This window comes from Polypterus senegalus, chromosome 14 (genome assembly GCF_016835505.1).
Source record: "Polypterus senegalus isolate Bchr_013 chromosome 14, ASM1683550v1, whole genome shotgun sequence".
Lineage (NCBI taxonomy): Eukaryota > Metazoa > Chordata > Cladistia > Polypteriformes > Polypteridae > Polypterus > Polypterus senegalus.
In genome coordinates this window covers 25,007,324-25,035,140 of record NC_053167.1, presented here as the reverse complement: position 1 = coordinate 25,035,140, position 27,817 = coordinate 25,007,324, and the positions used below count along the sequence as shown (strand labels likewise).

General features: G+C 38.0%; 2 protein-coding genes across 4 annotated transcripts in view; both read left to right on the top strand.

Annotated features, from left to right (window-relative positions):
- Window positions 1-3,610, top strand: part of ergic3 (ERGIC and golgi 3) — a 64,093-nt gene extending 60,483 nt beyond the window's left edge. For all 3 annotated transcript variants that reach the window (XM_039735767.1, XM_039735765.1, XM_039735768.1), the window contains 4 exons: window positions 98-162; window positions 527-663; window positions 2,597-2,652; window positions 3,030-3,610. In XM_039735767.1, the coding sequence (XP_039591701.1) occupies window positions 98-162; window positions 527-663; window positions 2,597-2,652; window positions 3,030-3,109 (338 nt within the window). In that variant the 3' untranslated portion in view covers window positions 3,110-3,610. The remainder of the gene's footprint in view (window positions 1-97; window positions 163-526; window positions 664-2,596; window positions 2,653-3,029) is intronic.
- A 2,673-nt stretch (window positions 3,611-6,283) lies between these two features.
- Window positions 6,284-17,008, top strand: oser1 (oxidative stress responsive serine-rich 1). The gene is made up of 4 exons (XM_039735221.1): window positions 6,284-6,603; window positions 9,059-9,153; window positions 15,375-15,485; window positions 15,882-17,008. Exons 2-4 carry the CDS (start codon window positions 9,077-9,079, stop codon window positions 16,615-16,617), a joined length of 924 nt encoding a protein of 307 aa, XP_039591155.1. The 5' UTR covers window positions 6,284-6,603; window positions 9,059-9,076; the 3' UTR covers window positions 16,618-17,008.
- Window positions 17,009-27,817: the final 10,809 nt, after the last annotated feature.

Genomic DNA, 27,817 nt, shown 5'->3' with positions numbered 1-27,817 from the left:
ATATGGACTATAATAGCTTTATCCTTTTATTTTGTAACATGTATGTTTGGAATGGTAGACTGTTTAACAATCTGTAACATTTTTTTCTTTTTTGTAGCCTCTATGATGTACCAGTACTTTGTGAAAATTGTTCCCACAATATATGTAAGCAGTGATGGAGAGGTGTGTTTTCTTTTATTTATTTTAGCTTTCACAATAATTGATGTAGGATTGTCCATTAAGTTGATAATGTAGCCTGAAAGTTTTTTGAAACTTAATAATACTAAAACTAACATTTTTACAGTATATTTTCTTTTAATGTACTGTAGATATTTGGGGAGTTATGTATACTTGTCAGTATTCCACACCAGGCGGTACTATCATAATAAATAATTAAAGAGCGGCAGACCATTATGGAAATTCTTTTGATATCTAAATGTTAGTTACATTTAAATAAAAAATAGCACTGAAAATATTCAGTTACACATGTTGAAAAGTCTGAAGCATAATTCTTTGTTCATTTCTCCATATATTGTAATGTTTACAGGTAGTAAAAACTAATCAGTTCTCTGTGACACGGCATGAGAAGGTGGCGAATGGCATGATTGGTGACCAAGGTTTGCCAGGTGTTTTTGTGCTGTATGAACTTTCACCAATGATGGTTAAATTTACTGAAAGGCAGAGGTGGGTGCCTCATACGTTTTGGTATTTTATTTGTTTTTGTTTATTCTAACACTTATTATTTAAAACCTTTAATCGGTTTGGGGCTTAAGCAGCTCAATTATTGAAGTTGATAATATACCTAAATAAACATAAATGTGTTATTTTAGAAAGTTCTAACTAAAACCAAAAAAAACTGCTAAATATCTTTTTCATAATTTTATTTTAAAGAAGTAACATGCTTATCAATTAATGTAACATACAGTGCATCCGGAAAGTATTCACAGCGCATCACTTTTTCCACATTTTGTTATGTTACAGCCTTATTCCAAAATGGATTAAATTCATTTTTTTCCTCAGAATTCTACACACAACACCCAATAATGACAACGTGAAAAGCTTACTTAAGGTTTTTGCAAATTTATTAAAAATAAAAAAAACTGAGAATTCACATGTACATAAGTATTCACAGCCTTTGCTCAATACTTTGTCGATGCACCTTTGGCAGCAATTACAGCCTCGAGTCTTTTTGAATATGATGCCACAAGCTTGGCACACCTATCCTTGGCCAGTTTTGCCCATTCCTCTTTGCAGCACCTCCCAAGCTCCATCAGGTTAGATGGGAAGCGTCAGTACACAGCCATTTTAAGATCTCTCCAGAGATGTTTAATCAGATTCAAGTCTGGGCTCTGGCTGGGCCACTCAAGGACATTCACAGAGTTGTCCTGAAGCCACTCCTTTGATATCTTGGCTGTGTGCTTAGGGTCGTTGTCCTGCTGAAAGATGAACCGTCGCCCCAGTCTGAGGTCAAGAGCGCTCTGGAGCAGGTTTTCATCCAGGATATGTCTGTACATTGCTGCTGTCATCTTTCCCTTTATACTGACCAGTCTCCCAGTTCCTGCCGCTGAAAAACATCCCCACAGCATGATGCTGCCACCACCACCATGCTTCACTGTAGGGATGGTATTGGCCTAGTGATGAGCGGTGCCTGGTTTCCTCCAAACGTAACACCTGGCATTCACACCAAAGAGTTCAATCTTTGTCTCATCAGACCAGAGAATTTTGTTTCTCATGGTCTGAGAGTCCTTCAGGTACCTTTTGGCAAACCCCAGGCGGGCTGCCATGTGCCTTTTACTAATGAGTGGCTTCCGTCTGGCCACTCTACCATACAGGCTTGATTGGTGGTTTGCTGCAGAGATGGTTGTCTTTCTGGAAGGCTCTCCAATCTCCACAGAGGACCTCTGGAGCTCTGACAGAGTGACCATCGGGTTCTTGGTCACCTTCCTGACTAAGGCCCTTCTCCCCCGATCGCTCAGTTTAGATGGCCAGCCAGCTCTAGGAAGAGTCCTGGTGGTTTCGAACTTCTTCCACTTACGGATGATGGAGGCCACTGTGCTCATTAGGATCTTCGAAGCAGCAGAAATTTTTCTGTAACCTTCCCCAGATTTGTGCCTCGAGACAATCCTGTCACGGAGGTCTACAGACAATTCCTTTGAGTTCATGCTTGGTTTGTGCTCTGATATGAACTGTCAACTATGGGACCTTATATAGACAGGTGTGTGCCTTTCCAAATCATGTCCAATCAACTGAATTTACCACAGGTGGACTCCAATTAAGCTGCAGAAACATCTCAAGGATGATCAGAGGAAACAGGATGCAGATCAGCTCAATTTTGAGCTTCATGGCAAAGGCTGTGAATATTTATGTACATGTGCTTTCTCAATTTTTTTATTTTTAATAAATTTGCAAAAATCTCAAGTAAACATTTTTCATGTTGTCATTATGGGGTGTTGTGTGTAGAATTCTGAGGAAAAAATGAATTTATTCCATTTTGGAATAAGTATATAATTTATAATAACAAATTCTAAGGATGATTTTGTCTGGTTTAATCACAAGTGTATTATAAAGACCGATTAAACAACTGTATAAATATTTAAACTCTTTTTCTTTTCCACAGGTCATTCACACATTTTTTAACAGGTGTTTGTGCCATAATTGGAGGAGTTTTTACAGGCAAGTTAATCTACAGTTCTAACAGCGGTTTCACGTTCTGTCCATGCCTATGGGTTTTTCTCAAAATAGTCTTGGGTTTACCATCCTCAAGTATTGTTCTGTACTGTAACTTAGGATAATTGCCAATACCACATTATCTATGTTTGAGTGTTTGTATTACCTGCAGTGGATTGGTTTCTTTTCAGGGTCTGGTCCTTCCTAAGACCTAATTCTGCCTGGATAGACTCTAAACACCCCATGACCTTGATTTTGATTGTTTGAGTTGTCATCATGTACAATACATCTTTTTATACTTACAGTAGCTTATAGCAAAGTAAATCATGTTAATGTTAAAACATCTTCATTTATTTATTTGTTTATTTTTCTTTTGTTGGTAGTGGCTGGACTTATTGATTCATTGATATACCACTCGTCAAAAGTCATACAGAAGAAAATTGAACTGGGAAAAGCCTTGTAGGAAAATCGTTACTAAGATGAACAGCACCACAGCAGTTCTCCTTGGCTTTATATATATTTTTTAATTCTTCTCAGTATTTTTTCTTGTGAAAATAAGGAGAAACACACAGATTTTTACCAGAGCATTTGGTATACAAAACTTAATGACCACTTCAGCAGATGTACTTGACTTGAGTGATGCTGTGAAACACTTTTGTCCACATCTTTACTGGAGTATACACATGCTTTCAGTGTTTGGGAGAATCTGCCTGTTAAAAGGGAAAAATGTTCATATTTAAATAAATAACAAACAAACTGGTTGTTTCTAATTGTGTTACAAGAAGATGCTGATTGATGTTCCCTGTTTTGACATAATCAGAACTATAACAGAAAGACTGTGAGTTCATTTTTTGGCATAATCATTTGCTCTTTTAATTTGATTTCAAGGGCATATTTTGAATACTACTGACCTGTGCACAGAAATGTTTGTTGTATTTGCTAAATAAAAAAGACTGAAACCGAAGACTGTATTCATTTTTCAGAATCACATCAATGCAGTGTTATTTTAATTCAGGTATCACCCTGTTATTCTTTATACACCCGTACTGGATAATATATAGATATTGTTTCTTTTTAGAACAATGTGCAATATACACTATTTTTATTCAAAATTGATTAGTAGTTTTCTTTATATGTACAAGTCTTAATGACCTATTTATTCTATTGCCTACATTACAGCATTAATATTGGGCAACAGTAAATGCTGTTAACTGGTTTGAAAGTACAGGTGGAGCCAGCTTCATCGACTCTTTACTAATTGTTGCATTTTTTTCCCTATGTAGTGACTCCCATGTCAAAGGTTCTCTCTTTCAGTCACCAACTCGTTGATCAAGTCACTTCTTCTAATTTAGTTAGTAATTGCTGATTTTAATTTTGTAGTTAAAATATTAACATCTGGCTTAGGGATATAAAATTAAATATATTCATTTTTTTTATTTCAAATACAAATGTGGAGGGAAGCTGGATAGTTAGACCTGTACTCAGCAGCTGTGTTCATAATACAGGGATCAACGCTGGCTGGCGTACAAATTTGTGAATGGCCATACTCTCACATACACCCCATTTATTAATTCCTGGCCTAACTGTAGACTCAGATTTACTTTTAACATATGTGTCTTTGGAAGTTGAGGAAAAACCAATGTACCTAATGTCCTCGCTTACAATTGAGCTCAAATCCCTGCTAACCATTATGCAAAAAAGTGCTAATGTAAAATAATTATTTATTAAAAAAAATATATATTTATATAAATTTCTCTGCATTCATCTTAAGGAATATAAATGGTATATTATTTGGAGGATAAACTTAGATATCTATTATTTTTGTAATTAATGTATATTTGTCCATAATGGTGGGTAAATAATTCAAATAATTATTTCAAAATACTTTAGATTCATTTTAATCTTGGTTAGAGGTTTACTAGTAGCCACTCATACACACAAACGTCATTCTCCTTCACCAACCGCAGGGGTACACTGAGGGACACACACAGACCATTGAGCGAAGAAATGGAATAACCAAATAACTAGATCAGAAAAGCAACTTTAGAGATCTGTGGTGAGTTACATATGTCACAACCAATTTGCTGTATAAAATACATGTGTATGTGTTTTAAGCTAAATGTTCAGCCTATATTGGTCTAATCTGAGAGAGTTTATACAGTATATATATATATATATATGTATATATATATATATGTATATATGTATATATATATATGTATATATGTATATGTATATATATATGTATATATATATATATATATATGTGTGTATATATATGTATGTATGTATGTGTGTGTGTGTGTGTGTGTGTGTGTGTGTGTGTCTCCCCTGTGTTTTGGCTGATATCCCATCCAGTGTTGCCTCTGCCAGAATATTATGTTTTCCATCACCTTGAACTGATAATGGAAGGATGAAGTTCAATTTCTGATTTAAACAAAGTGCCCTGTGATTTTGTTTTCTTATTTACAAAATACATCACTGTTCTGACAATAATATTAGGTTACAAGATGTCTTTACCCTCCCTGATTTCTTTGTTTCTTTTTTTAATTTATTAGCACAACATTAATAATGGTTTATACCTGACCTAACCCTGGGAATTTTCCACATGTAACTCTGTTCTGCTGTACATCATGAATTATGTGATTTCCCTTATCCTTTATATTTGCAGGCACTGTAAAATTCCCATGAGACAACTTGCTTGATGACCTCTTATTTTCCATATTAAATGGGTCTCTTCCTCCTAAATCCAAGGAAATTATTGTCAGTTCAGTTTTTATAATTTTGCTTGTTTTGCTCAATGTTTAAATTTTTAACACCTTCAGGTTAAAATTTCAGATTTTGCAACTAAATCAATCAACATGTATGTTTAAATGTGCCTAAAATCACTGGCTAAATGGATATTATTATGCTCCTGTCTTGGTCAGAAATTAAACCTTTTCCTATGTGTATGTCTACTTTGTCCTATACACAAGCACCTGGAAATGAACATCAACTCAAATGATGTATTGGTGGACCTCTTTTGTGCCTACAGCTATCACATTCTACAGTATAATGCCACCTCCCATTATGTGCATCTTCATTCCAGCCATTGCGTTGGCACAGAGACACTTTCTTTAGTGGCACAGGTAATCAGGTTACTGCACTACCACATGTGTTAGATATGTAGGTAGATGAACATACTCATAATAACTGTTGCACTTGTTTATTAGTTTGCATTGTAAGGTTACTGTTTTACACTTTTTGTGGTATCTTTGTGTTCAATGTTGCAGGTAGAGAAAGCAAAGTGTCTCTCCATTGACCAATAAAGCATCTTAAAACTAGCGGATGCCATCTTATATGTACTGTTTAAACATCTGTATGGTCCTTTCTCTTTTAAAACTGCACTTTAGTGAGAACCTATGCAGCATATTTTATGTCAAAGTTGACAAAGAAAAGATTGAATAAAATTACATATATTTAATCATCAAGCTGTTTAAAAATTTTTACAAACAAGATTTTCAATGTTTTTACCACACCTGATTTGTTAAACTCGTGCAATTCTTACTTGATATTTAAGGCAGCTAGCACCATTATCACATGACTAGGGCAGTGCCTCTGATGTAACGAGCATGCGTATATATGCGTCAGTTGTTGCGCTGTTGTTGAGTCACGATTGCTTGTGTTCGCGCGGTGTAAACAAGACGCGGTCGCTAGAAGACCAAAGCCTAAGAACTTTGTAGAAGATATTGGAACTTGAATGTTTTATTTTAATGTCGCTCTAGTTATTAATATGTTACTCCAGTGAAGTCTGCGTTACTGGAGTGTAATTGGGAACCTAAAAAGTGTATTAAAACCACTGCACGTTCCCGCACGCCCTTCTCCTGCCTTCGGCCTGGCTGTCCCAATCAAGCGCCTGGGAAAACCCCTGGATGCCCAGGCCTGCGTTGACGGGGTTTATAGACGGGGTCTGCTAAGGTGTGAGTATTAAAGCGTAATGCTTTCATTTTGATTTTGTTAGACTTTATGCTTTTTTTTTTTTCCCTTCATAGTGTCACTTGGCTGAATATGTCGAATCTCCCGCCACTATGGTGCCAAAGGAGGGCGATCGTGCATTTTTTAACAGTGTGCATTGTTTGCTTATTTCACAGTTTTATATACTTTGTTTATTGCAATTCATGTAAACTGTTAGCTTCGAATAGATTATAAAGTTTTTCTGTATAGTTTTTTTTAACGTATTTTTTTTATCTATCTCCTAATGTGAATTTACAGCTGGATATGACTTAATGCATATTTAAGAGACTAAATATTCACCATTACGGGAAGAGAGGAAGGTGCTTTGGCCATCTGGTCTGGACTGGACCGACTGGCCTTTAAAATATTTTGCAACTAGATGCTCGTTTTATTGTCAGAAGATATGTATCAAATTATAAAAAATCACACTGTGTAAAACCTCTTTCAATTTATCAACCCACCACTGCATTTAGTTTATGGTGAAACCTAATGGTAATTGCTAGTGTAAGATTGGCAAGATGCGTCATAATTTTTTTGCAAGCTTTGTTATATTAGTAATCCTCGTGGCTCGTATTCGGATTATGCAAAAGAGAGTAAAAAGGGTAAGAAATGCAGAAAAAAAAAACTAACTTACAACGGCATATTTCATTTGTGGGTTCTGCAAGATGGACTTGTTATATTCACATTTTAATGTGTTTAAATGTAAACCCGTTGTATATTTGGACCTAGACGCTTGTTATAGATAGCAGTACCACATTATTCAAGCCAGAAGTTCTTAGTTGTGTATATACATTTTTGCGCTTCATTAGTGTTATAATTTCTCTTGTGGATAAGTAAAGTATATAATTTAATTAGCCTATCTTTAATTTTTAAAATATATACAAACAATGAGAAGCATATAAGGAGTAACTTACAGTTGTAAAATTACATACTATATGATCAAAAGAGACCAGTTTGTGCTTTCAGGTGGAAAAGTCCATTAAGGGATGAGAAGCATTCTTGCTGATTTGTTGATTGCACTGTACATCCACCCTTTGGTTAAAATGACCTTCAGAGAGGGGAGAGTAGATTTTATGGTGCACTGTGCTGCTTGCTTTACCATTACCAAACTAATAGGAGCTGTTCAGTTTTCAGATGCTTTCCACAGCACCCATGTAGAAAGTTTTTAGGATTGCTGGGGGACGCCCTTGCCTTTTGACCTGAATTTAGATGTGCTGAGTACATTTCAGTTCCTCTGAAAACTTCACATTTAAGTTGGGATTGTGTATGGCTACAAAATCATAGTTGTACAGGGAATACAGCAAATTGCTCCAAACACATACTTGAGGGCCTATTTTATTAAGGGTAATAGTGTTGGAGACACTGTATCCCAATATTACCTCCTGGGGTTTTCCTTGAGGAAATCCAACACTAACTCTCTAAAGGCACGTTTTCAGTCCCAAATCGCTCAGTTTGATGAACATTTAGTTCAGAACTATGGTATTAAAAGCTGTGCTGTAATGTATAAATAACAATCACGCATAGTTTTTATTTTTGCTGTCCATGTGGGTGGGTGTGGTGTGCAGAACGTGACAGAGGTCTTCAGTTGATCTGCAGCAGAGAAATGGTGTTCTAGGAACAAATGAAGCCATGGAACCCTTCAAACATCTGGCATGAAGACTCTTTATGCTTTGGTATAAAGACAATAGTTGTTTTTTTTTTTTTTTTTGCAATAAGCATGTGGACCACAAACTTAGCCAGGAACTTATTGATGATTGCAATGGAAACCCCAATCAGCTGATCAGCGCAGCACTCGCCCAGAGATGCAGTTGGGACCATCTGCTTTCCTGGTGTTTGTGTGTTGTAGAGCTCTACATACATAATACTCTGATTGGACACATCTCCACCGAAGAATAGATGTATAATGCAGGTGTCATTAACTTAAAATTCACCTAAAATTAATTCAATTTGTCAGTAAGTTGGGAAATGGTGCTTAATGCAGTGAAAGGTTTACCTCCAAATCCACAATTCTGTACAGCTTGTGTCACATCTGGTGGGTGTCCTTCACTCTTGGTGCTATTTGAATTTTTGTAGTGGTTAATGTTTGGGACAAAGACTGTATAACTGTGCTTACTGATGTTGTCTTGCAGCTCCAGAGTCCCTGACTTCATTCCTTTCTTTAGAACCAGCTATGAAGAGTTTGCATATTCTCTATGTATTTATGATCCCAAACACATTTATTTTGGGTTAATTGGGGACTCTAAATTGACTCTGTATGAGTGAGTGTATTGTATTTATGTCCTGTGATGGACTTTTGCCACCCTGTGTTAAGACCCTGAACTGGGAAAGTTACTTGGAAGATTGTAGACTAGTTGAATAGAGCTGTTTTGCCAGTATACCATGACTTGGTGCTACTTTAACATTTATTTTTGACTTGCAGAAGCAGAACCTTTTCAGAATGGAGTCTGAAGTAAAGGATGGAGAGGAGGAAAGCTTGCAGACTGCTTTCAAGAAGTTACGAGTAGATGCAGATGGGTTGGTATTCAAAACTTATGTATCCATATTGATGTGTTTTGTATTAAGTAGGGATTGTTTCAACAATGGTAAAATATGTAGGTTAGCCAAAGTGATACTTACAAATTGCCCCGTATGTACACAAATGTGCTCTGTGGTAAACCAATGCTCTGCCTTGGTTATTTTCCTTTTTGAAAGCTGCAGGATTCTAGTCAAATTTGAAACAGTTGACTTTTCACTGGTGGTGGTGGTGGATGTGATTCAACCAAAAATGCAAAAATTGCAGATACAATATAGGTGACAGTATGTGGTTTGCCGATTTTCATATTACGTGGTAGGTAGGAGCAGTGCAGGTGAGTGAAGAAGCTAGTTTCCATTTCCTAGAGATCATTCAAGTAAGACATCCAGGGGTACGTGTGTGCAGTTGCTTGAATTTAGACTGAGAATGGATCAATGGCCCTAAATCACACAAAATACTTTCTGTCCGTGTGTGGTCTTTTGGTTTTTTTGTTCGGACTAGAGCTGGTATTTTGCCATGACTGCACTTGATAGTACGGTATGTCAAGATGCAGGAATACCTGTAATGTTTCTGTTATTGAGCATATGGCTAAAAAATAATGGCATGAGCACGGATTTGTTTCCTGACTTCTTTAACACCAAATGTAAATATTGAACCATTACTGAATAAAACACATTTGTGTTTCTTCACATGTATCAAATTTTTTTCTTACCTGGTCATCTGACCATATGATCCTGGGACAATCCCTGTAATTTTATCACTTATTTTATATTCACAAGGGGTGAATCTAAATGTATATTAGATCAGTCAGTGTTCTCTCTCTCTCTCTCTCTCTCTCTCTCACAAAAAAGCTTTTACACAAATGACAGAATTTAACTAAATATTGTATTTTAATGATCATTGAGTGTTTCATTGTCAGTAATATATGTGCTATAAAATTAATTTCAGAGCTTACTGAGAAGGTAGTTAACCAACCATACAGAATGAAGACACATAGGATGTGATTTCACGCTCTGTAGTGTGGTACAGTAGTTTAGTCCTGCAGTCAAGAATGGGGGGTCAAAGAATAATATATAGGACTAAATTTTATTTTTAATTCCTCTGCAGTTTCTGCTATAGTACAACAAATTTGGCCTCAAACGTTTTACATCTCACTGTTTTGGATAATGCATACTCCATGGGGGGAAAAAAATACATGCCGAGTTAGCAAAAGTATGTGTTACTGGTTGAGAAACTGCCCTTTTGTAACTTCAGTGTCCTTTTTTTTTTTTAAATGAAACATCTGAATAATCAGTCATGGGTCCAGTTATAACCTCATGCTAATTGTAGTGACACTGACTGAAGCCAAATGCAACACTAGTGAGAAAACAGAAAAGATGAGGGGGGAAAAATGTCAGTGGCCTCCACCTGTTAAACCATTCCTGTTTTGGGGGTTGTCTCATTGTTGCCCCTCTAGAGCACCGGTTAATTTCATTAACACCAAATCGGCTGAAACTGATTAACACCCCCCTCTGCTACTTACCTGACCAGTTCGATATCCCAGAAGTTTCATTGACTTAATGCTATAATCAGCTGATGCCAGTACCTCACTTTTGTTTTCGATCTACAGTAATCCTCCTCGATCGCGGGGGTTGCGTTCCAGACCCCCGCGATAGGTGAAAATCCTCAAAGTAGAAACCATATGTTTGTATGGTTATTTTTATATATTTTAAGCCCTTAAACTCTCCCACACTGTTTATAAATATTCCCTACACCGTTATACAGCATAATCCCTTTGTATTCTCTTAGATATTAGGTAAGATTCATTGAAATTATGTATATAAACACTGTTTATATACAGTAAAACCTAAATATTATTTTAAAGATATAGAGTGTCTTCGATATCACGTTAGTCATTACGATAGACAGGCCACCAGCAATAAATACATACAATGCAAGAAAAATAGTATACAGTAAATGTGTGTACAGTGATATTAAACGTACGTACATGTACTAAGTACTGTAAGTAGAAAATTAATTATGGTTACTCGCCAACGATGACATTTTCTGATAACGAGTTTAATTTTACTGCACAACAAAGGAGAGTGTTACAGCCCTTCTAAAGGAGCCTCTTCAAGCGACTGTGTAGCACTGCCGTTATTCTTTTTCTGGCAGTCTTCAATCCAAATCCCTAAAGCAGATTCCATCCAGCCTACTTCCTTATTACATCCACTTACAACTCGTTTTGCACCCTGGTTAAAAGGACACTGTGGCCGTAGATCTTATATTCCTTTCCTACTTTTTAAATAAAAAGAATCGTAGCCTCATTGATGCTGTAATAGCATCGTACAGTGGTGTAGCTTTTCCCCTCCTTCAACAAATCCAAAGCGCTAATGATTGCAAAAGGTAAACATCTTCCGTTGGCGCTTGGGTATGGCCCCTGAAGCAGTAGCAGGAGCAGATCGTTTTAGAGCCATAATGAAGGACTTGACTATGCACAAAGAAACACAAAAGAGCACAAAAGTTAACTCTTTACACAGCGAAACACGTTGATGCTGAATGAGCGAGACGAGACTTCCTGGTTAACACTGCATTCAGCACACAGGAAATTAACTGCGTGCTCTGATTGGTTAGCTTCTCGGTCATCCGCCAATAGCGTCCCTTGTATGAAATCAACTGGGCAAACCAATTGATGCAGCATGTACAGGAAGTAAAAAGACACATTGTCCGCAGAACCCGCGAAGCAGCGAGAAATCCGCGTTATATATTTAGTTATGTTTACATATAAAATCCGCAATAGAGTGAAGCCACGAAAGTTGAAGCGCGATATAGCGAGAGATTACTGTACATCTCCAGGGGCCTCATGTATAAATGGTGCGTACGCACAGAAATGTTGCATAAGAACTTTTCCACATTCAAATCGCGATGTTTAAAACCAACACTTGGCGTAAAGCCACGCACTTTTCCACGGTACCTCATGCCTTGTCGTACGCAAGTTCTCCGCTCGGTTTTGCATACTGGCGGCACCCAGCGTCAAAGCAATGGTACTGTTCCTGTGTGGTTACTCATTTTTTTGACGCGGCTTTATAAATACACTGAAACTAACCGCATATTGTTTGTTAGTGTAACGCATCTGATTGTAATTAACTTGTAACAATATAATGGTCCAGGGAACAGCCATAGTATTCCAGGTACCATAACTGCTTTAGCATTGTCACTCTCACTTCTCCTTCTTTCAGCTCCTCCCGTTAGGAGTTGCCACAGCGGATCATCTTTTTTCATATTACTCTCACTGCACGACTCGGAGTATTTATATCACTGTATCTGAGTGTGAATCACAGCAGCAGCTGATCGTAAAGAGAATTATCGGTATACAGTTTCATGGACACGCTGTCTCAGCTACTGCAAAACGTTTTAAAGCCTTTCCTGTACAGACCTCGCAGTTCAGAAACAGTTTCATCCAAGAACTTTAAATGCACTCGATCAATTGCACCTTGTAGAACTGTTTGTACTTAAGTACAATCACCCCACTGTAAACTTGCACTATAGTTCTAATATCGCACAACCTGAGCCACTTTATAAAGCGCGTATTTACATATGATGATATCATTTTTAAGGTGAAATGCAGCAAAATGTTGTTTAAATTATACAGATAAAACTTTAACTTCATTTAAATCTATATTCTTCACTGGGAGTGTCGTTAAGGATAGAATAATTAAACATGTACTACGAAGATATTTCAATGTTCCTTAAACGTTAACTTCTATTACAGAGCTGATTGTGTGGCGATCGGTTACTTGGGGAAAGAAAAGCACTGACTGCAGTGACGGCTACGCCAATATATATTGAATATAACACAGAAAGAGAAAATAACACAGCTAAAAACGCAGCGGCAAATTTTGGCAAAAGTTAAATGCTTGTGTCATGAGCACAAGGCGGCTATGCAGTGTCTGCAACGGACGAGGCCATCCACCGGGCATAAGATACCTTACTGACATTGGCGGGCGAAGGAGCCACCGATTCTTCCTCTGCCCAGTGCCACCACAAGCCTAGAGCCGCCCCGGAGTACTGCTGCAATAAATTATTTCATCGAAGTGAAACGCATGTTTAATAACGTGCTTTAACTCCTATCATCATGAAAATTTATATCATGTATACATCTGAGTATTTTAGTTATCCAGAGAGCTGTAATATCACGAATGTAATGGATTCTGTGTCCAGTTGGAGGAAGAGAGCCGGTTTAAGAAGCAAGTAGTGATTCACACACACAGGCACATAGAAGATCAAATACAAAACAAAGCATTTAACGTTGTACTTTAATTACGATGTGATTTGAGAAACTGGTTAATTAAACGATTTTAAGATGAAGTTTATGATGTTCTACTTTAATGACAAAACTACGTGATTAAAGTGGAAATGTCGTGATTGAAGTTGACATTTCGTGCTTTTTCCCCACTGTGCCTTTTTTTCTCTGTACCCTAATAAGCTTTCATATGACACTCAGACAGTGGGCTACAACTCGGCTTTTCACGGCGACTTTGATATGTGACTTCTTTTTTTATTTCTGGCACTGTGCGATTTTGTGAACGTGAGCTTTCAAGTTTCTCCAACACGCTGTGTCACTCGATCAACTTCCTTTTGTTGATTATACCACCGTTTATTTGAACAAATAGTATGTTTTTCCCCGTGCTTTTCCCATTGTCTTTTTACAGAAGGCTGAGTTTAAGGACGATTTATATTCATTTGCATATGCAAAGAGGTGTAATTCTGGGAGGAGTTGGGGTGTTGCATAAAGCGCGCACACGAGCGTTAGTTTTCACGCTGATCGGGATTTATGTAGCGGAAGAACGTGGAAGTTGGAGTACGCACAGATTCCTGCATCTGGATTTTTCTGTGCGTAAGCACATTTCGGCTTTTGTGCTTACGCTATGTTATAGTGCGAGTTCTACGCACGGCGTTATACATGAGGCCCCAGATCACTTGCATCAAAATCTGAGTCTGACAAATCGGAGTCTAATTCAGCAAGATGAAAAGTCATCCATGGATTATTTTGCTTTTAGCATTCACTTTGGTATTTCTCCATATGCCATTTTAGAAGCTGTTTGTGTTTTTTTAAAAACTCATGCGTGTGCAGGGTATTGATATCAAATCAACAAAGCTAACTTTCCTTCTAGCAAAGGCATATCAAAATGTGTTGCAACAAGATCTCTGTCTATCGCTAATGAAACTGAAGCTTTCAAATAATAATAATAATAATGATAAACTGCATTAACTTGCCCAGCCCATGTAATTCTCAATCCGGGGATCTGTTAAACCTTTTGGCATCTAGAAACCATGGATTCTAGCTAAGCGAAGTTCTCCTTTTTCAGCGGTTTTACTTTTGCAACAGAGTAGATTTCTTTGAGTTGCAGGCCGCCTTGCACTGTGTGGGTTTTATATGTAGTAATATTTGCTTGTTCCCACCGAAAAAGGGTACTTTGATTAGCTTTACTGGCCTGCCTCACCTTAGCTATCAAGTGGTACAGGAATGATTCAACATTTCCAACAGTGTGTTTTGATTTAAAAAAAAAAAAAAAAGTTTCAGGTTCAACTATATCTACTTTGCATACATTTGCATTTTAAAATTTGGCTCTAGAGCTACTAAAGAATTCAATGCTCTTTTCATTGGACACAGTTTAACACATTTCAGTTGATTGCAAATTGGCTTGAATGTGAGTGTGACATTGTTTAGGTGAGACTACGTGAAAGGCTGTTTCCAGCCTTGCATCCAGTGCCGCCTGAATAGGCATCAGCCCTAACGCAACCATAACTTGAATTAAGTGGGCTGGGGAATATTACATACAGTAACTGTTGCAAAAGAGCTTATTCCCTGGTTTTATTTTTCTTTATTTCTCGCAGAGGATTGTTCATCTTAACTTACCTTTTTAAACTTAATTTGTTCCCATTCATAACTCTTACTTGAACTGAGAGGATGGTGCACTTTCAGCCAGATTGTTTGCATTTGATCCTTAAGCGCATTTAACATGGATTTAATGCAATTAGGTTATTTAACACTTTTCCCCAGAACCAGCGTTTAATTATACCTTAGTCTTTGCCCTCCATTATCCATATGAGTTTATAACATTTTGGAAAAGAAAAATTCATCAGAAAATCTTAAGCCTTTTGCTGGACAGGATTAGTTCTTTTTAGAGTTGCCATTTTTGTATTTTTTTTATTTATTTTATTTATTTTTTTTATTTCTTAGATCTACAGCAGCCATTCGAGCCTCTGAAACACCAACTCAGAGAATACAGTCTCGTAGTAATTCTGAAAGCGCCAAACCCAAGATGGCTTGTACAAAAGATAACTGGCATGGGTGAGTGGTGTTAGTTATTTGAAGCAGTTCATAATACAGACTTTAATCTTAAATAAATAAATAAAAGGATTCACACTATAATCCAATTTACACATTAATCACTCATTTTATGGGTGTCATTATGTACAAAAATTTTAGTAAAATTGTTTAAATTTTTTAACTGAATTTCTTCTCGGGGGTTGTGTTGAATTAAAGAATTCTAAGTTCCAGCAATTTAGAACATGAAATGATATTGTCAGTCAGAAGCTGTTTTATGTTCTTAAATGAAGGTGTAGATGAAATATTAGTCGGTAGATTTATTTTTAAACAATAAGTTGAAATGCAACCCTTAGAAAAGTAGTGGTCCTGTTATTTATTTCTATTGACAATTTAATGTTTGATCACTTTTTTCCACAGATGCTCAAGAAAGTCTTCAAGAGGAGTAGTTCGAAATCAGCGCAGAAGACGTTCAAAGTCCCCCATTCTCCTTCCTCCTAAATTTACATACTGTAGCTCTAGAATGTCTTCCCCTGCCTGTTGCCTCAAGCACAAAAGCCAGTGTGAAACAAGCAAAACTACTGCTACCTTGGGAACCTCACTTCCGAAGGATCTCCTTCAGACAAGTCATTGCTCTCCTGTTTTTGGCACCACAACATATGAACCCTACTGCCTTGATGTGAAAGGAGCCACCGCTGCTAAAGAAAATTCCGTAATCACCTCTGACGATGAGCAAGTAACCATAAAGGCTTCCGTGTCTGGAAGCCCAAAAGCCTACAGTGAGAAACAACCAAACTCAAATATGCCATCAGACTTTCAAACATTATCTAAGCTGAATGAGGACCAAGGCTGTTCCTGTCCTCAGGATGAGTGCCAATGCAAAAGCTGGCAAGGTGTAGAAGTTTACTCTTTTACTGGGCTTCGGCATGTCATATCGGAGTGTGAGAAAAATATGACCGCTGAGGAAACTTCTCAGATGACACCACAGAGGAGAACTCAGAGTGGCTCTGGAACATCGGGATCTCCACGCTCTTGCTCTGAGCAAGCGAGAGCGTATGTTGATGATATTACTATTGAGGACCTTTCAGGTTATATGGAGTACTATTTGTATATCCCTAAGAAGATGTCTCATATGGCAGAGATGATGTACACTTAGTCCCAATAGCTTAGTTAGAATAGCTAAGCGTATTTGTGCTGTTATCGGAGAGGGCGCCACTGAATTCCAGATTATATTTAAATTGATCTGTTAGTCTTGAATTCTTGTCTCGTTTGTTTTATCTTCAGTCCCAGAATACATGCAAAAAATGTGTTTTGAGTCATCTAAAAGTAATGTTTTAGTCATTATAAATCTGGTTTACATGATATTATTGCCAAAGTTAGACTGGAGTATTGCAGATGTAAATCTCTTACATTCAAACTGTCAGCCATGTGAACTATTTTCTGGAGTTTTATTAGAAAAGTCACTTTCACCTTGTCTCAAAATAAAATTGTTGGCATTGTAACTGCATCAGTGGGTTTTTTGCCCCAGTAAACCCAAGTACACTAAATTGCCGTCTTCTGCTTTGGCTGATATTTGAGATGCCCTGGCAATTAACAGTGCAAAATGGATGGACATTGATTCACCACCCCCCTTTTTTTTTTTTGAACTGCCTGCAGCAGACATACAATACAGTGGCAGGTCTGGATTAGAATAGTGGCTGAAGGTTTTTATTCCAACCTGATTGCTTAAAAAGAAACCATCCTTGCCAGTCTTATTTAATGTGATGTCTTGTTAGTATTTTCATCCCCCACCCCAAGTCCAAGGAAAATAATCCAAATGATTTGTAACCTGAAGAAGAGTAATTCAGTCTTTCACTTTATTTTCTCTTAGGTTCCTTCTAAATCTTTTGTTAGTCCACAATGAATCCATACAGGAGTACGTGGAAACGGCTTAGATGGAGAACTGCTCGTTTCTTTGTTTGCATCTTCTAGCTAATAGAGCATTTTAAAAACCGTGACAGCAGTGGTTTAAGACTAAAACACTTAAGCGTTGGCAGGCTTAACGTGTGAGACAACTGTAATGAATTATGAAAATGATAGTTGAGAAATAAGTGCTTCAACAGCAATAATTGGTTTTTTATTAACAAATTGGATTACAGCAAAAAACGGGAGCCGTGACACCACCCCAAAATTGACTTTGCAGACACCAGTCGTACAGTTTGGTTGGAGAGTTGTGTTTTTTTTTTTTTTTTTTTTTAAAAAAAAAAAACATTCCATGTAAAAGGATGGATATTAACAAATAACTCTTGCTACTTAATTATGCTTAGTAGTGCTTTTAAGCAGTTATGTGGGGGAGCCATTTCACTGTGTTTGTATCTTAACATTTGACTCTATGCTGCTAGTTATAAAACTTGAAAAGCTGTTGGGTGTATGAAGTTTCTACTGAAACTGGTGAGGTGGTGGTGTGTGTTTTTATTTTTATTTATTTATTTATTTTTTAAAAACCCTAAATATACAGTAAGTTTGATTTAATATTGTAATTCTGGCAAAAGTTTGATTGGACCATTTCAGCTAGTATATGTAGTAATACACACTAAGTATACCTTCATAAAAATCTCATCTTGTTTTAGAGTTTAACTGATTTTAGGTTTTCAGTGTACACAATAACACGACAAGTAAAGGCTTCGTTCCTTGAAATTAAGACGTAGTTTAATACACTTGCTTGAAGTCGCCTTGTGGTATAATTAAGGCTCCATGGGTTACATTAAAATAAATATTTTTTTCGTTAATTCAAGATGGCTTTAGGTAAACCACAATTTTATGTGTGCACTTGGGAGTTGTAATTGGCTCTGTAAGACAATTGATCGTTGGAGACATAGGAGAACGCAACAGCAAGAGATTGAATGTCCGAGACTGTGCCGTTAATGAGCTGCATTGTGTATTTTGAGATACCTGTTTGTTTTAAAAGAACACCACAGCCAGTGGTGCTTATAACAGTATTAAAGTAAATAATACTATATCAACAAAAAAATGAGTTGCTTCTGCTATTAAGAGAGCTGTTTTAGTGACATATCGCAGAGAGCTTCCTTAAGTACACTATGGTTTTGAATTTGTATATTATGTGTTCAGATTTTGAATAATTCACTTGGAATTCGCTAGTATGACTGTAAATGTACTAGTTTGTGGATGAACAGTTAAAACAGTTACTCGGTAGCACAGTGTCTGGCATGTGTATATCAAGAACATACCTCGGTATTACTAGATTGTACATTTAGCAGACCAAAAACGGAAAGCTGCCACTGGTGTGGTGGGCAACTTTGAAAGTCACTGTTCTCTCATCAGAATGGCTGGGTTGTACAATATGACTGGCCGTACATGTCGGTGCCATTTAAAAGGCTGGATCTGTGCACTGATGCCATGGAGTGATTTGTAAGTCTCCAGTTATGCTTGGTCATGCTGCTGTTTACGCGAGTCTCTCATTATATTTGGAATGCCTCAAGAACTTTATCTAGTGTTACTGATACCACTTTGAATGAATGCCTTTTACTGGGTTCATTTACCACAGAAAACAGGCTGAAAGTGTGAAGACCAGAAAGCTGCTCTAACGGATGGAATATTCTGTGAACCCCTCGATGCACCAATGCCCGGCCTTTACAAGATTGTCTGAATTGTAAGTACAGTACTGGACAGAAATGCAGCAGATTCAATGAAAAGCAAATTCTTCCGAATTTGCCAGGCATTTCCTGCAATGAGCTGACTTTGTAATACCTGGAAAACTGATTGCATGTAAAGTTTTTTGCAAATCTACAGTAGTGTGATTAGGAAATGCCAAGGCAGTTTGTGTTGTCCTTTGATGGAAAATATGTTACAAACAATCGGAGTTAATTCATTCACTGAGATTTCATGGAATAAGCATGGTATGGCATCTCATCTCATGGCATCCTGTGGGGCTGTTGAAAGCAAACTGACTTTTTAAGCATTGAATGCCCCAGCAACCTCTTCAGGGAAATCGTAATTGCACAGTTGTGACCATATTTAGTCATTTTTATAATGGGTTTTCCTGCTTTACTGGCAGATTCACAATTGTAAAACATTTTCTATTTTTAAATAATTAGTGAAAGAAACAATGATGGACTTTTATAAGAAAAATAGTCATATGCAGTTAGTTAAAACTACTTAACATGTTAGTCTATATAGCACATCCAAATATTGTCATCACAAAAGTCTTGAGACACTTTAGATTGTTCACAAAAATATTTGTCGTAGATAGTTACTTTGTTCTTCTGGATCAATGTGTCAATAGAAAATGTATTTAGTGTTCAAAACCTTGCTTTTGCAAAAAGTGGAACCGTACAATGAGCTAATTTTCAAGAGACGCGTAGCCCACTGTTCGTTTAACAAAGAGGTGCATATGATCAAAGACGTAATGTGTAACAACCAGAGAGACTCTGTAGAGCTCTTAAAATAGGTACAAATCACCACTTAAAAAAGATGTGGCACTTTAACCTGCAGATCTTTCACCACGGCAAAACTGAGCACAGACACAAGGTGGGCATCCTGCATCATTGAAGTAAACTGTGGGATCCACTGTACTCATTTCTTTCATAAAATTGAATGCTTCAATCATGTTTACTTAAACTTGAAATGTTCAACTTGAATCTCATCAATTTCTTGCCCAAGCAGAAATTTGGCACGACATTGGTGTTTTCAACAGGGAAACACAGTGGAGATTCCCTGCAGGTTTGCAGCTGCATTTCTGTGAACAGGGTTGGTGATGTGATTGAAATTGATGGCTCCCTTACTGCTGAGACGCACAGGAAGATTCTTAACCAGCATGCAATGCCATCAGAGAAGCATCTGATCAGTCCTACCTTCTTTCAGCAACATGAAAATGCCTTCAAACACATGGTCAAAATCATACACAGAGGAACAGGGAATCCTGCAGGAGCCTTGATCTCAACATCATGGGGCTAGTCTGGGATTACAGGTAAGGTAGACAAAGTCCAGTGGAAATGTGGAAAGCTCTCCCAACCACTACACCAGAACCTTCAGATGGCGGGAACCGAGTGGTCACTCCAAATTTTGATTTCAGTTATGTTTTGTTTTTTTTTTTTCCCTGTTTGTTGCACTTTCTAGGATGATATTGATCAATAAAAACTAGTCATGGCTTTAAGCCTAAAAGCATTTCTGCTTCACAGCATTTTCTCACAAGTGCCTAAAATGTTAGTGCAATACTGTATATATCAAATTTGACCATAGGCCTTCTTTCTAATCATTACTTGCACTGCTGGTTTAAAAGCTTAATGTAGGATGTTAGCTGCCACTTCCACAAGATGTAGAAGAAAGGCACACATCACAGTTGATCCTTGTGGTGTAGTGGGTCCACAGCTCATGTAGAAAGGGACACTTTTAAATAAATAAGCACCGTGCTCGTGGCTTGGTGAGGGGGTGTGGTGGTTGTGTGGCTGAAGCTGTTCTTAGGACGATTCGTGATGTGGCCATTTCTCACCTGAGTGCACAAGTGAGAAACCGTCCACAGCCGTGATTGTGCTCGGGGCTGCTGATTTGCCACGGCTATCTCGCTCTCTTGATAAATAGAAGGGCAAGTCGGCTAAGGGGGGGGAGAAGAGAAAAAAAAAAGAGAGAGTAGGAAACAGTGTGGTGAGAAAGCCAGTGTGAGTGAGTGAGTGCAGGCTCACAGGTAGGCAGCTGGGAGGTGAGCCCATGAGGGGAGTGTTTGGCCAACACTCGGTGGGGCTGAAAGAAGTGGTCGCTCCACCTGAGCGATTAAGGAGCTGGAGTGACCAGTTGAAGGACGACAGGCCGCGTAACGCTGTGAAGGGAGTCGGGAGGCTTGGTTGGTGAAGTCCTTGACGTGAGCGTCCTGGTCGTCAAAGAAACCAAGTCTCGGTCTGGGATGAGTGCGCGACTGAAGCCAAGGATCGGGAGGCCTCCAGACCAGTCGAGCAGAGGAAAGGTCAGCTGCTGGGAGGGCGACTCTCTTGTTGCGGGGCCCAAACGGGAGAAACCGAAGACACCAAATAAAAGATACCGGGCTTTGGATTGTGTTATTTTAACCTCGTTGTTTTTAAAACATTTTTCTATTTGTTTTTAACCTCCACTTTTGTTTTATGGATTATTTATTTAATGACTATTTTTGAAGCACTGCACCTATTTATTTGAACATAGTTTTTGTTGATTGTTTTTAATAAAAGCACTGTACACTTTTGAACCATCCCCTTGCTATGTTGTTACCTCACTGCTTAGCTCATCAGTAGCATTACCGACAGTGACGGGTTCAAGGTCTCCCGGACAGAAGATGGGAGCATGCAACAAACCCGCATCGTCCTAAGGTCTTGAATTTTGGCCATTTCTCCTGTGCATTAGAAGGATGTGCTGTGTTTAGACAATGCTCAGAGTCAATGGCCTGCACCCAGTTCTCCAGGGACAGATGGATATGAATCCTCCCATGAGTAGCGATGGATCAGCAGTCATAAAGAAGAACCTATACGGTGTAGATCAGGGCTGGGAGGCGGGGGTATCTAGAACATCACTATGAACATCTCTGTGCTGCTGGGTGTCACTGTAGGTTTCCTTCTGCGTGACCAAGAAGAGCAGTGGGGACGAATGGTGTAATAATTTAAATGTGATATATTACTTCATGTTTTTCAATGTACAGTTTTGAATATTTTACCCTTATAAAATGCACATATCAGTTTAATGATGATAAAATTAAGAAAGCAGCAATATTATACTTACAATTTTTGTCACTGACAAGAAAAGGTCATCATTTCAATATTATTCCATTTTCTTAATCCGAAACAGGGTTCTTTTGGTGGGTTTGGAGCCTATCCCAGCTTGAATAGAGTGCAAGACAGGAACAAATTAAAGCTCATCACAGGGTATACACATACACACTAGGGTCAATTACGCATCACCAGTTCACCACATCATAATAATAATAAGAATAATAAGAAGAAGAAATTGTATTTATGTAGTGCCTTTCCCATGCTCAAGCTGCTTAACCTCACATGCAAGTCTTTGGACAGTGGGGTGAAACCGGTAAACCCAGAGGAAGCCCACGCAGACACACAGTAAATATGCAAATATCATGCAGGGAGGACCCAGACACGAACTCTGGTCTCCTTACTGCAATGCAATAGCATTTGTCATTTCTGATGGGTAGTTTAGAACATGAGAACAATTGTGAAGAGAACAAAGCTCAACCATTCTATTCCCCTAAATTGTCCGAAATAACATGAAGGTCCCTAAAATCCTGGGGCCTCATGTATAAATGGTGCATATATACAAAAATGCTGCATATACCAGTTTCTATGCTCTGCGATGCTGGTCCATTACACATTCATCCTAGGATCACAGAAGATCCTAATATGCATTTAGAACATTAGAATAATCTAGTTGAGAACAGGCCATTAAGATCAACAAAGCTTCTTCCAAACTAACATCAAGTTGACTTCTGAAAGTCCCTAAAGTCCTACTGTCTACCATGGTACTTGGTAGCTCACTTCTTGTGTCTATGGTTCTCTGTGTAAAGAAAAATGTCCCAGTTTACCTTTAACAAGTTTCCAGTTTCTTGATGAACTTATTTCAAAATAACTGTCTCGATCCACTATACTAATTCCCTTCATAATTTTAAACACTTCAATGATATGAACCTCTTAATCATCTTTTGCTTACACTGCATAGGCTCAGCTCTTTTAATCTTTCCTCATAATTCAACCCCTGTAGACCTGGAATCAGCCTAGTCGCTCTTCTCTGGACCTTTTCTAGCGCTGCTATGTCCTTTTGTAGCCTGGAGACCAAAACTGCACACAGTACTCCAGATGACGTCTCACCAGTGCATTATAAAGGCTGAGCATAACCTCCTTGGACTTGTACTCCACTATATAACCTAAAATTCTGTTAGCCTTCTTATTGGCTTCTGAACATTGTCTAACAGGTGAAATGTCCACAGCAACTCCTAACTCCTTGAAAAGTGTACTTTCAATTTTCATACCTCCCTTTGTATATAATTAGCATTTTTACTTCCTATGTGTAATACTTTACATTTACTGACATTAAATTTCATCTGCCACAAATCTGCCCAAGCCTGTATGCTATCCAAGTCCTTCTGTAATGATATAACGTATTCCAAATTATCTGCTAATCCACCTATCTTGGTATCATCTGCACACTTAACCAGCTTGTTACTTATATTCCTATCTAAATCATTTATATATATATATTAAAAATAGCAGGGGCCTTAGCACTGACCCCTGTGGAGCACCACTCTTAACATCGGCCAGTTCTGATGAAGTTCCTCGCACCATCGCCCTCTGCTTCTTGTGTCTGAGCAAATTCTACACCCATCTAAAAACATCACCCTTGAACTCCCACTTCTTTTAATTTAATGTGGCACCTTATCAAATACTTTTTGAAACTCCAGATAAATAATATCATATGGTCCTCTTTGATCATATCCTTTTGTTGCTTCCTCATAGAATTCCAGCATTTGATGAGGATTGAAATTCAGATTATATAGAGAAACCCCATGTGAAATCAAAGAACCTAAAAACCACAAACACAAAGCAACTCTCCAATTAGCAATATAGAGGATTGCATTTTGTCAATTTTATTTAAACTTTAATCTTAATGTGCAGCTTTTCAGGAATCTGCAAGCTTCTGAACTGGCACCAGGTCACTTCTGCACAAAGACACTCCATTAACAGCTGCCACTAGATGGAGCTGAAATCCTTCATATGTATTTGTGCAGTACTAAGCCAGCTGCCAAGGCTGAGGTTGACTCGAATGTCCCTTCCTCAGGCTGAACTTTACACATGTCAGCTGTCAGGAACAGGAGACCTGAAATCAGTGGAAAAATGGGTGTCTCCTTCTTGGTCGACCTTTTTGAGAATAATGCATAAACCATCTGCCCTGGCAAAAAAGAGCTGGTCTGGGAATAGAGATGATATACAATAATAAAAAAAACTAAAAAAGAACATTTAAAATCAAAGTTTTCAGTTGCAAAAAAGCTGCACAGAGCAAGTATAATACCTGCAGGAAGTGGAAAACAGCTGAGAATGCTGTTTAAATCTGATTTTAAAACTAGGGTACCATGAGGTACATAATGCCTTGAAACACCCACTCATCAGATTTTTCACCCTCTTATTTAATTTGGGGTCATGGGAAGCCTGTAGCTGTTCCAGGAGTACTAGTGGCAAAGCGGCAATCAAACCTTACCTGGGAGCAATGCCACTGCAGGGCACACACACTCACTTCACTCATGCTGAGCATATTTAGTATGTGAATAGGTAAGTAAATGATAATTATTAGAAAATGATGAGACATTTTTAAAGTATTCATCTCACTCATTTAAGTTGTTTGACTAGTGAGATTTGAATGACCTTTTTCTCTTTTTTTCTTTTCTCAAGGTTTCTTAGTGACAGTTTTACTCCTCACTATTAAAGGATGTGGAGCTGCAGTGAATTCCGAAAGTTTTCAGAACCTTCATTTTCTGTACACTTTATTATTTTACATTTTATATGGATACATTTGCCATTTTTGTCCATCAATGTACACTCAATAACCCATAATGACAAAGTGAAAACAGAAAGGTTTTCAAATTTACGAAAAATCAGAACACTTTGATTCATGTAAATATTTAGATCCTACAGCTTTGAGTCTTCTTGGGTAAGTCTCCACAAGCTTTACACAATTTTATTTAAGAAGTTTTCCCCATCCTTACTAACAGGCCTTCTCCAGTTTTAAATAGATCGGCTGCTATGGCGTCTGTAAGCTGTCATCTTTAGGAATCTCCACTGATGGTCTTTGAGGTTTACATCTGGGTCTAGCCTGGACCACTAAAGGATAATCACAGACTTCTCCTGAAACCCCTTCAGCACTGTCCTGTCTGTTTGCTTCGTGCCATTGTCATGCAGAAAGATAAATCATCACCCCGCTCTGAGGTAGGGTACACTTTGGAGCAGGTTTCCTTCAAGGACCTCTCTGTATTTTGCTGCATTCATTCTTCTCTCAGTTCTGATCGTTCTTCCTATTTCTTCCGATGAGAAACACCCTTAAGCATGATGTTGCCACCACCATCATGGTATTAAGCGATTAAACACACTAAATTCAATAAAAGTGAATTTCATGTTTTTCCAAATTCCTATGTGATACAGCGTATCTGAAATCAAATTCATGTTGAACTTGAAGCTGTCTATTATAAGCACTACAAGTTTATCAGAACCTTTGAAAATAATTATTAGTCCAGTGTAAATAATCAGTCCAGTCCAGCATTGACTCATAATAAATCAAACACGGAAAACCCATCTTGATAAAGCAGTAAACCTTCACAGGTAACTGGGGTTCATTTATGAAAACTGGTAGTTTAAATCTGAGTATAAGACATTCGTTTTAAAACATGTGTGATTTATCAAAGCCCTTTACGCCTTCAAACTTAGCTTTATGTTCAATGGTGAAATTTGCAAAAGGCGTGAAGGTGTGCCCTGAAGGCACAATTAATGGCAGAGTCACTCCTTTAAAATACCATTGTTGTTATGAATGAAAATCAGAAAGATGGCGCATGACAGAACAAATCCAGAGAAGAAAGTTGTCTTGATCAAGGTGTAGCCTAGAAAACGGGTTCTTTGAGCACCTTGAATTGGATTCAGTGACGTTGGGAAAGTTATGCTATGATAGCAAGCACTATCACAAGATGCTATATAATGCTTTCACTGTTTTTCCCAAGGTGGACAGGGCACTGGTGATTCTCTACTCTGGGGGTCACAGCTGGATTCCTACACTACTCACTATTATTCCAGCATTTCCTCAGGTACTCTGGTTTCGTCCATCTTCCCAAGATGTATAAAATTGGTTGAATTAGCGTAAAATTGTGTTGATATGTATACACCATATAGTAAACTGGCATCCCATCCAATATTGAATTCTCCCCACTTTTGGTAAGGCGGGTTTGGTAAATGGCTGTTTATTTCATCTGACGTATCTTGACTAGTCGTCCTTTCATAGTCAGATATTATCGTATGGCTCACTGCTGTTTCCTGCTGCTATCTGGGGTCGTAGTTAGTAGATCTGTTTTTTAAATCACCCTATCTCAATCCGTTTTAGTCAAGGCTTAATTGAATCCTGGCCTGTAATAAACACTGTGTAACAGCTCCCCACAGAATATTCTCAGTTAAACTACTGCAATTTTTATTTTCAAGTCTTCATCAGAGCTGCATGTGAGTGGCGCATATATCGTAAATTAAATTCCAGGACACAGTAACTATATGGCTTCAGCAGCACCAGACGGCAGCTTACAGTTTGCAGACTGCAGTCATTAAAAAGTGTTCTGGTGGTTTAATAGATTTCATTTGTTTTGTTTTTTTGCATAAGACAAAAAAAAGAAGTTGATGTGAATATGAGTGTGTCCTGCCATCAAGTGGCATTCTGTCCAGGACAGGTTGCTGCCTTCCATTTGATGTTTCTAGGACAGACTCAGAGTATTAAACCTGTTTAGTCTCAAGCAGTGGAGACTGTGTGGGGACCTAATCCAGTTCTTCAGAATCCTGAAAGGCATTGATGAAGTGGATCCAGCAATATTCTTATGGCACAAGGAGGAATCACATACTTGAGGAGATCAGTGGAAATTACCGAGAAGTGCATTTATTTTGAAGCCAGAAAGCACTTCTTTACACAAAGAGTTATGGGACACTGGAATAAACTACCGAGACATGGAATTGAAGCAGAAACCTTAACAACCTTTAAGACGAATCTGGATGAGGTGTCGGGACAGTTTAGCTACTAGCTAAACAAAGGGGCTTGATGGACTGAATGGTCCCCTCTAATTTGTCAAATTTCTTATTGTTTTTATGTACAACAGACCTTTGTGACCCTGAGGTGGATGAAAAGATTTTCCACACAGATGGATAGAAGGATTATTTCATCACAGTGGACTCCTTCACTGATTTCTGTGTACCCAATTTCACAATGGTGTATGTGTTCATGGAAATGGAAACAAACATATTCTCGGTTTCCAGAAATGCAAATAAGCTATTACATAATTGAGGGCTATTGTTTGTAACAGTAAATTGTTGACTGAAGACTTTTTTGTTAATACAGGAAATCCCCATTGCTCAGAGACTGACACAGAGATTTGAGAACAGAGGAAGCCTTCCGTCTCACAAGCTGTCCAACCAGATTTCTGCATACTCAGCCATCCTGTTCTTCCCTAGAATTCAATTCTGTTAGCTTTTCAGTATTTGACCTACTCTTGAGAAAAATGACAAAGGCAGCCATGCTTATTAATAGCAACTGAATTTATGTCTCCCAATTAAACACCTTTTCATCTGAACAAAACCCCAAAACGTATAAAATCTTAA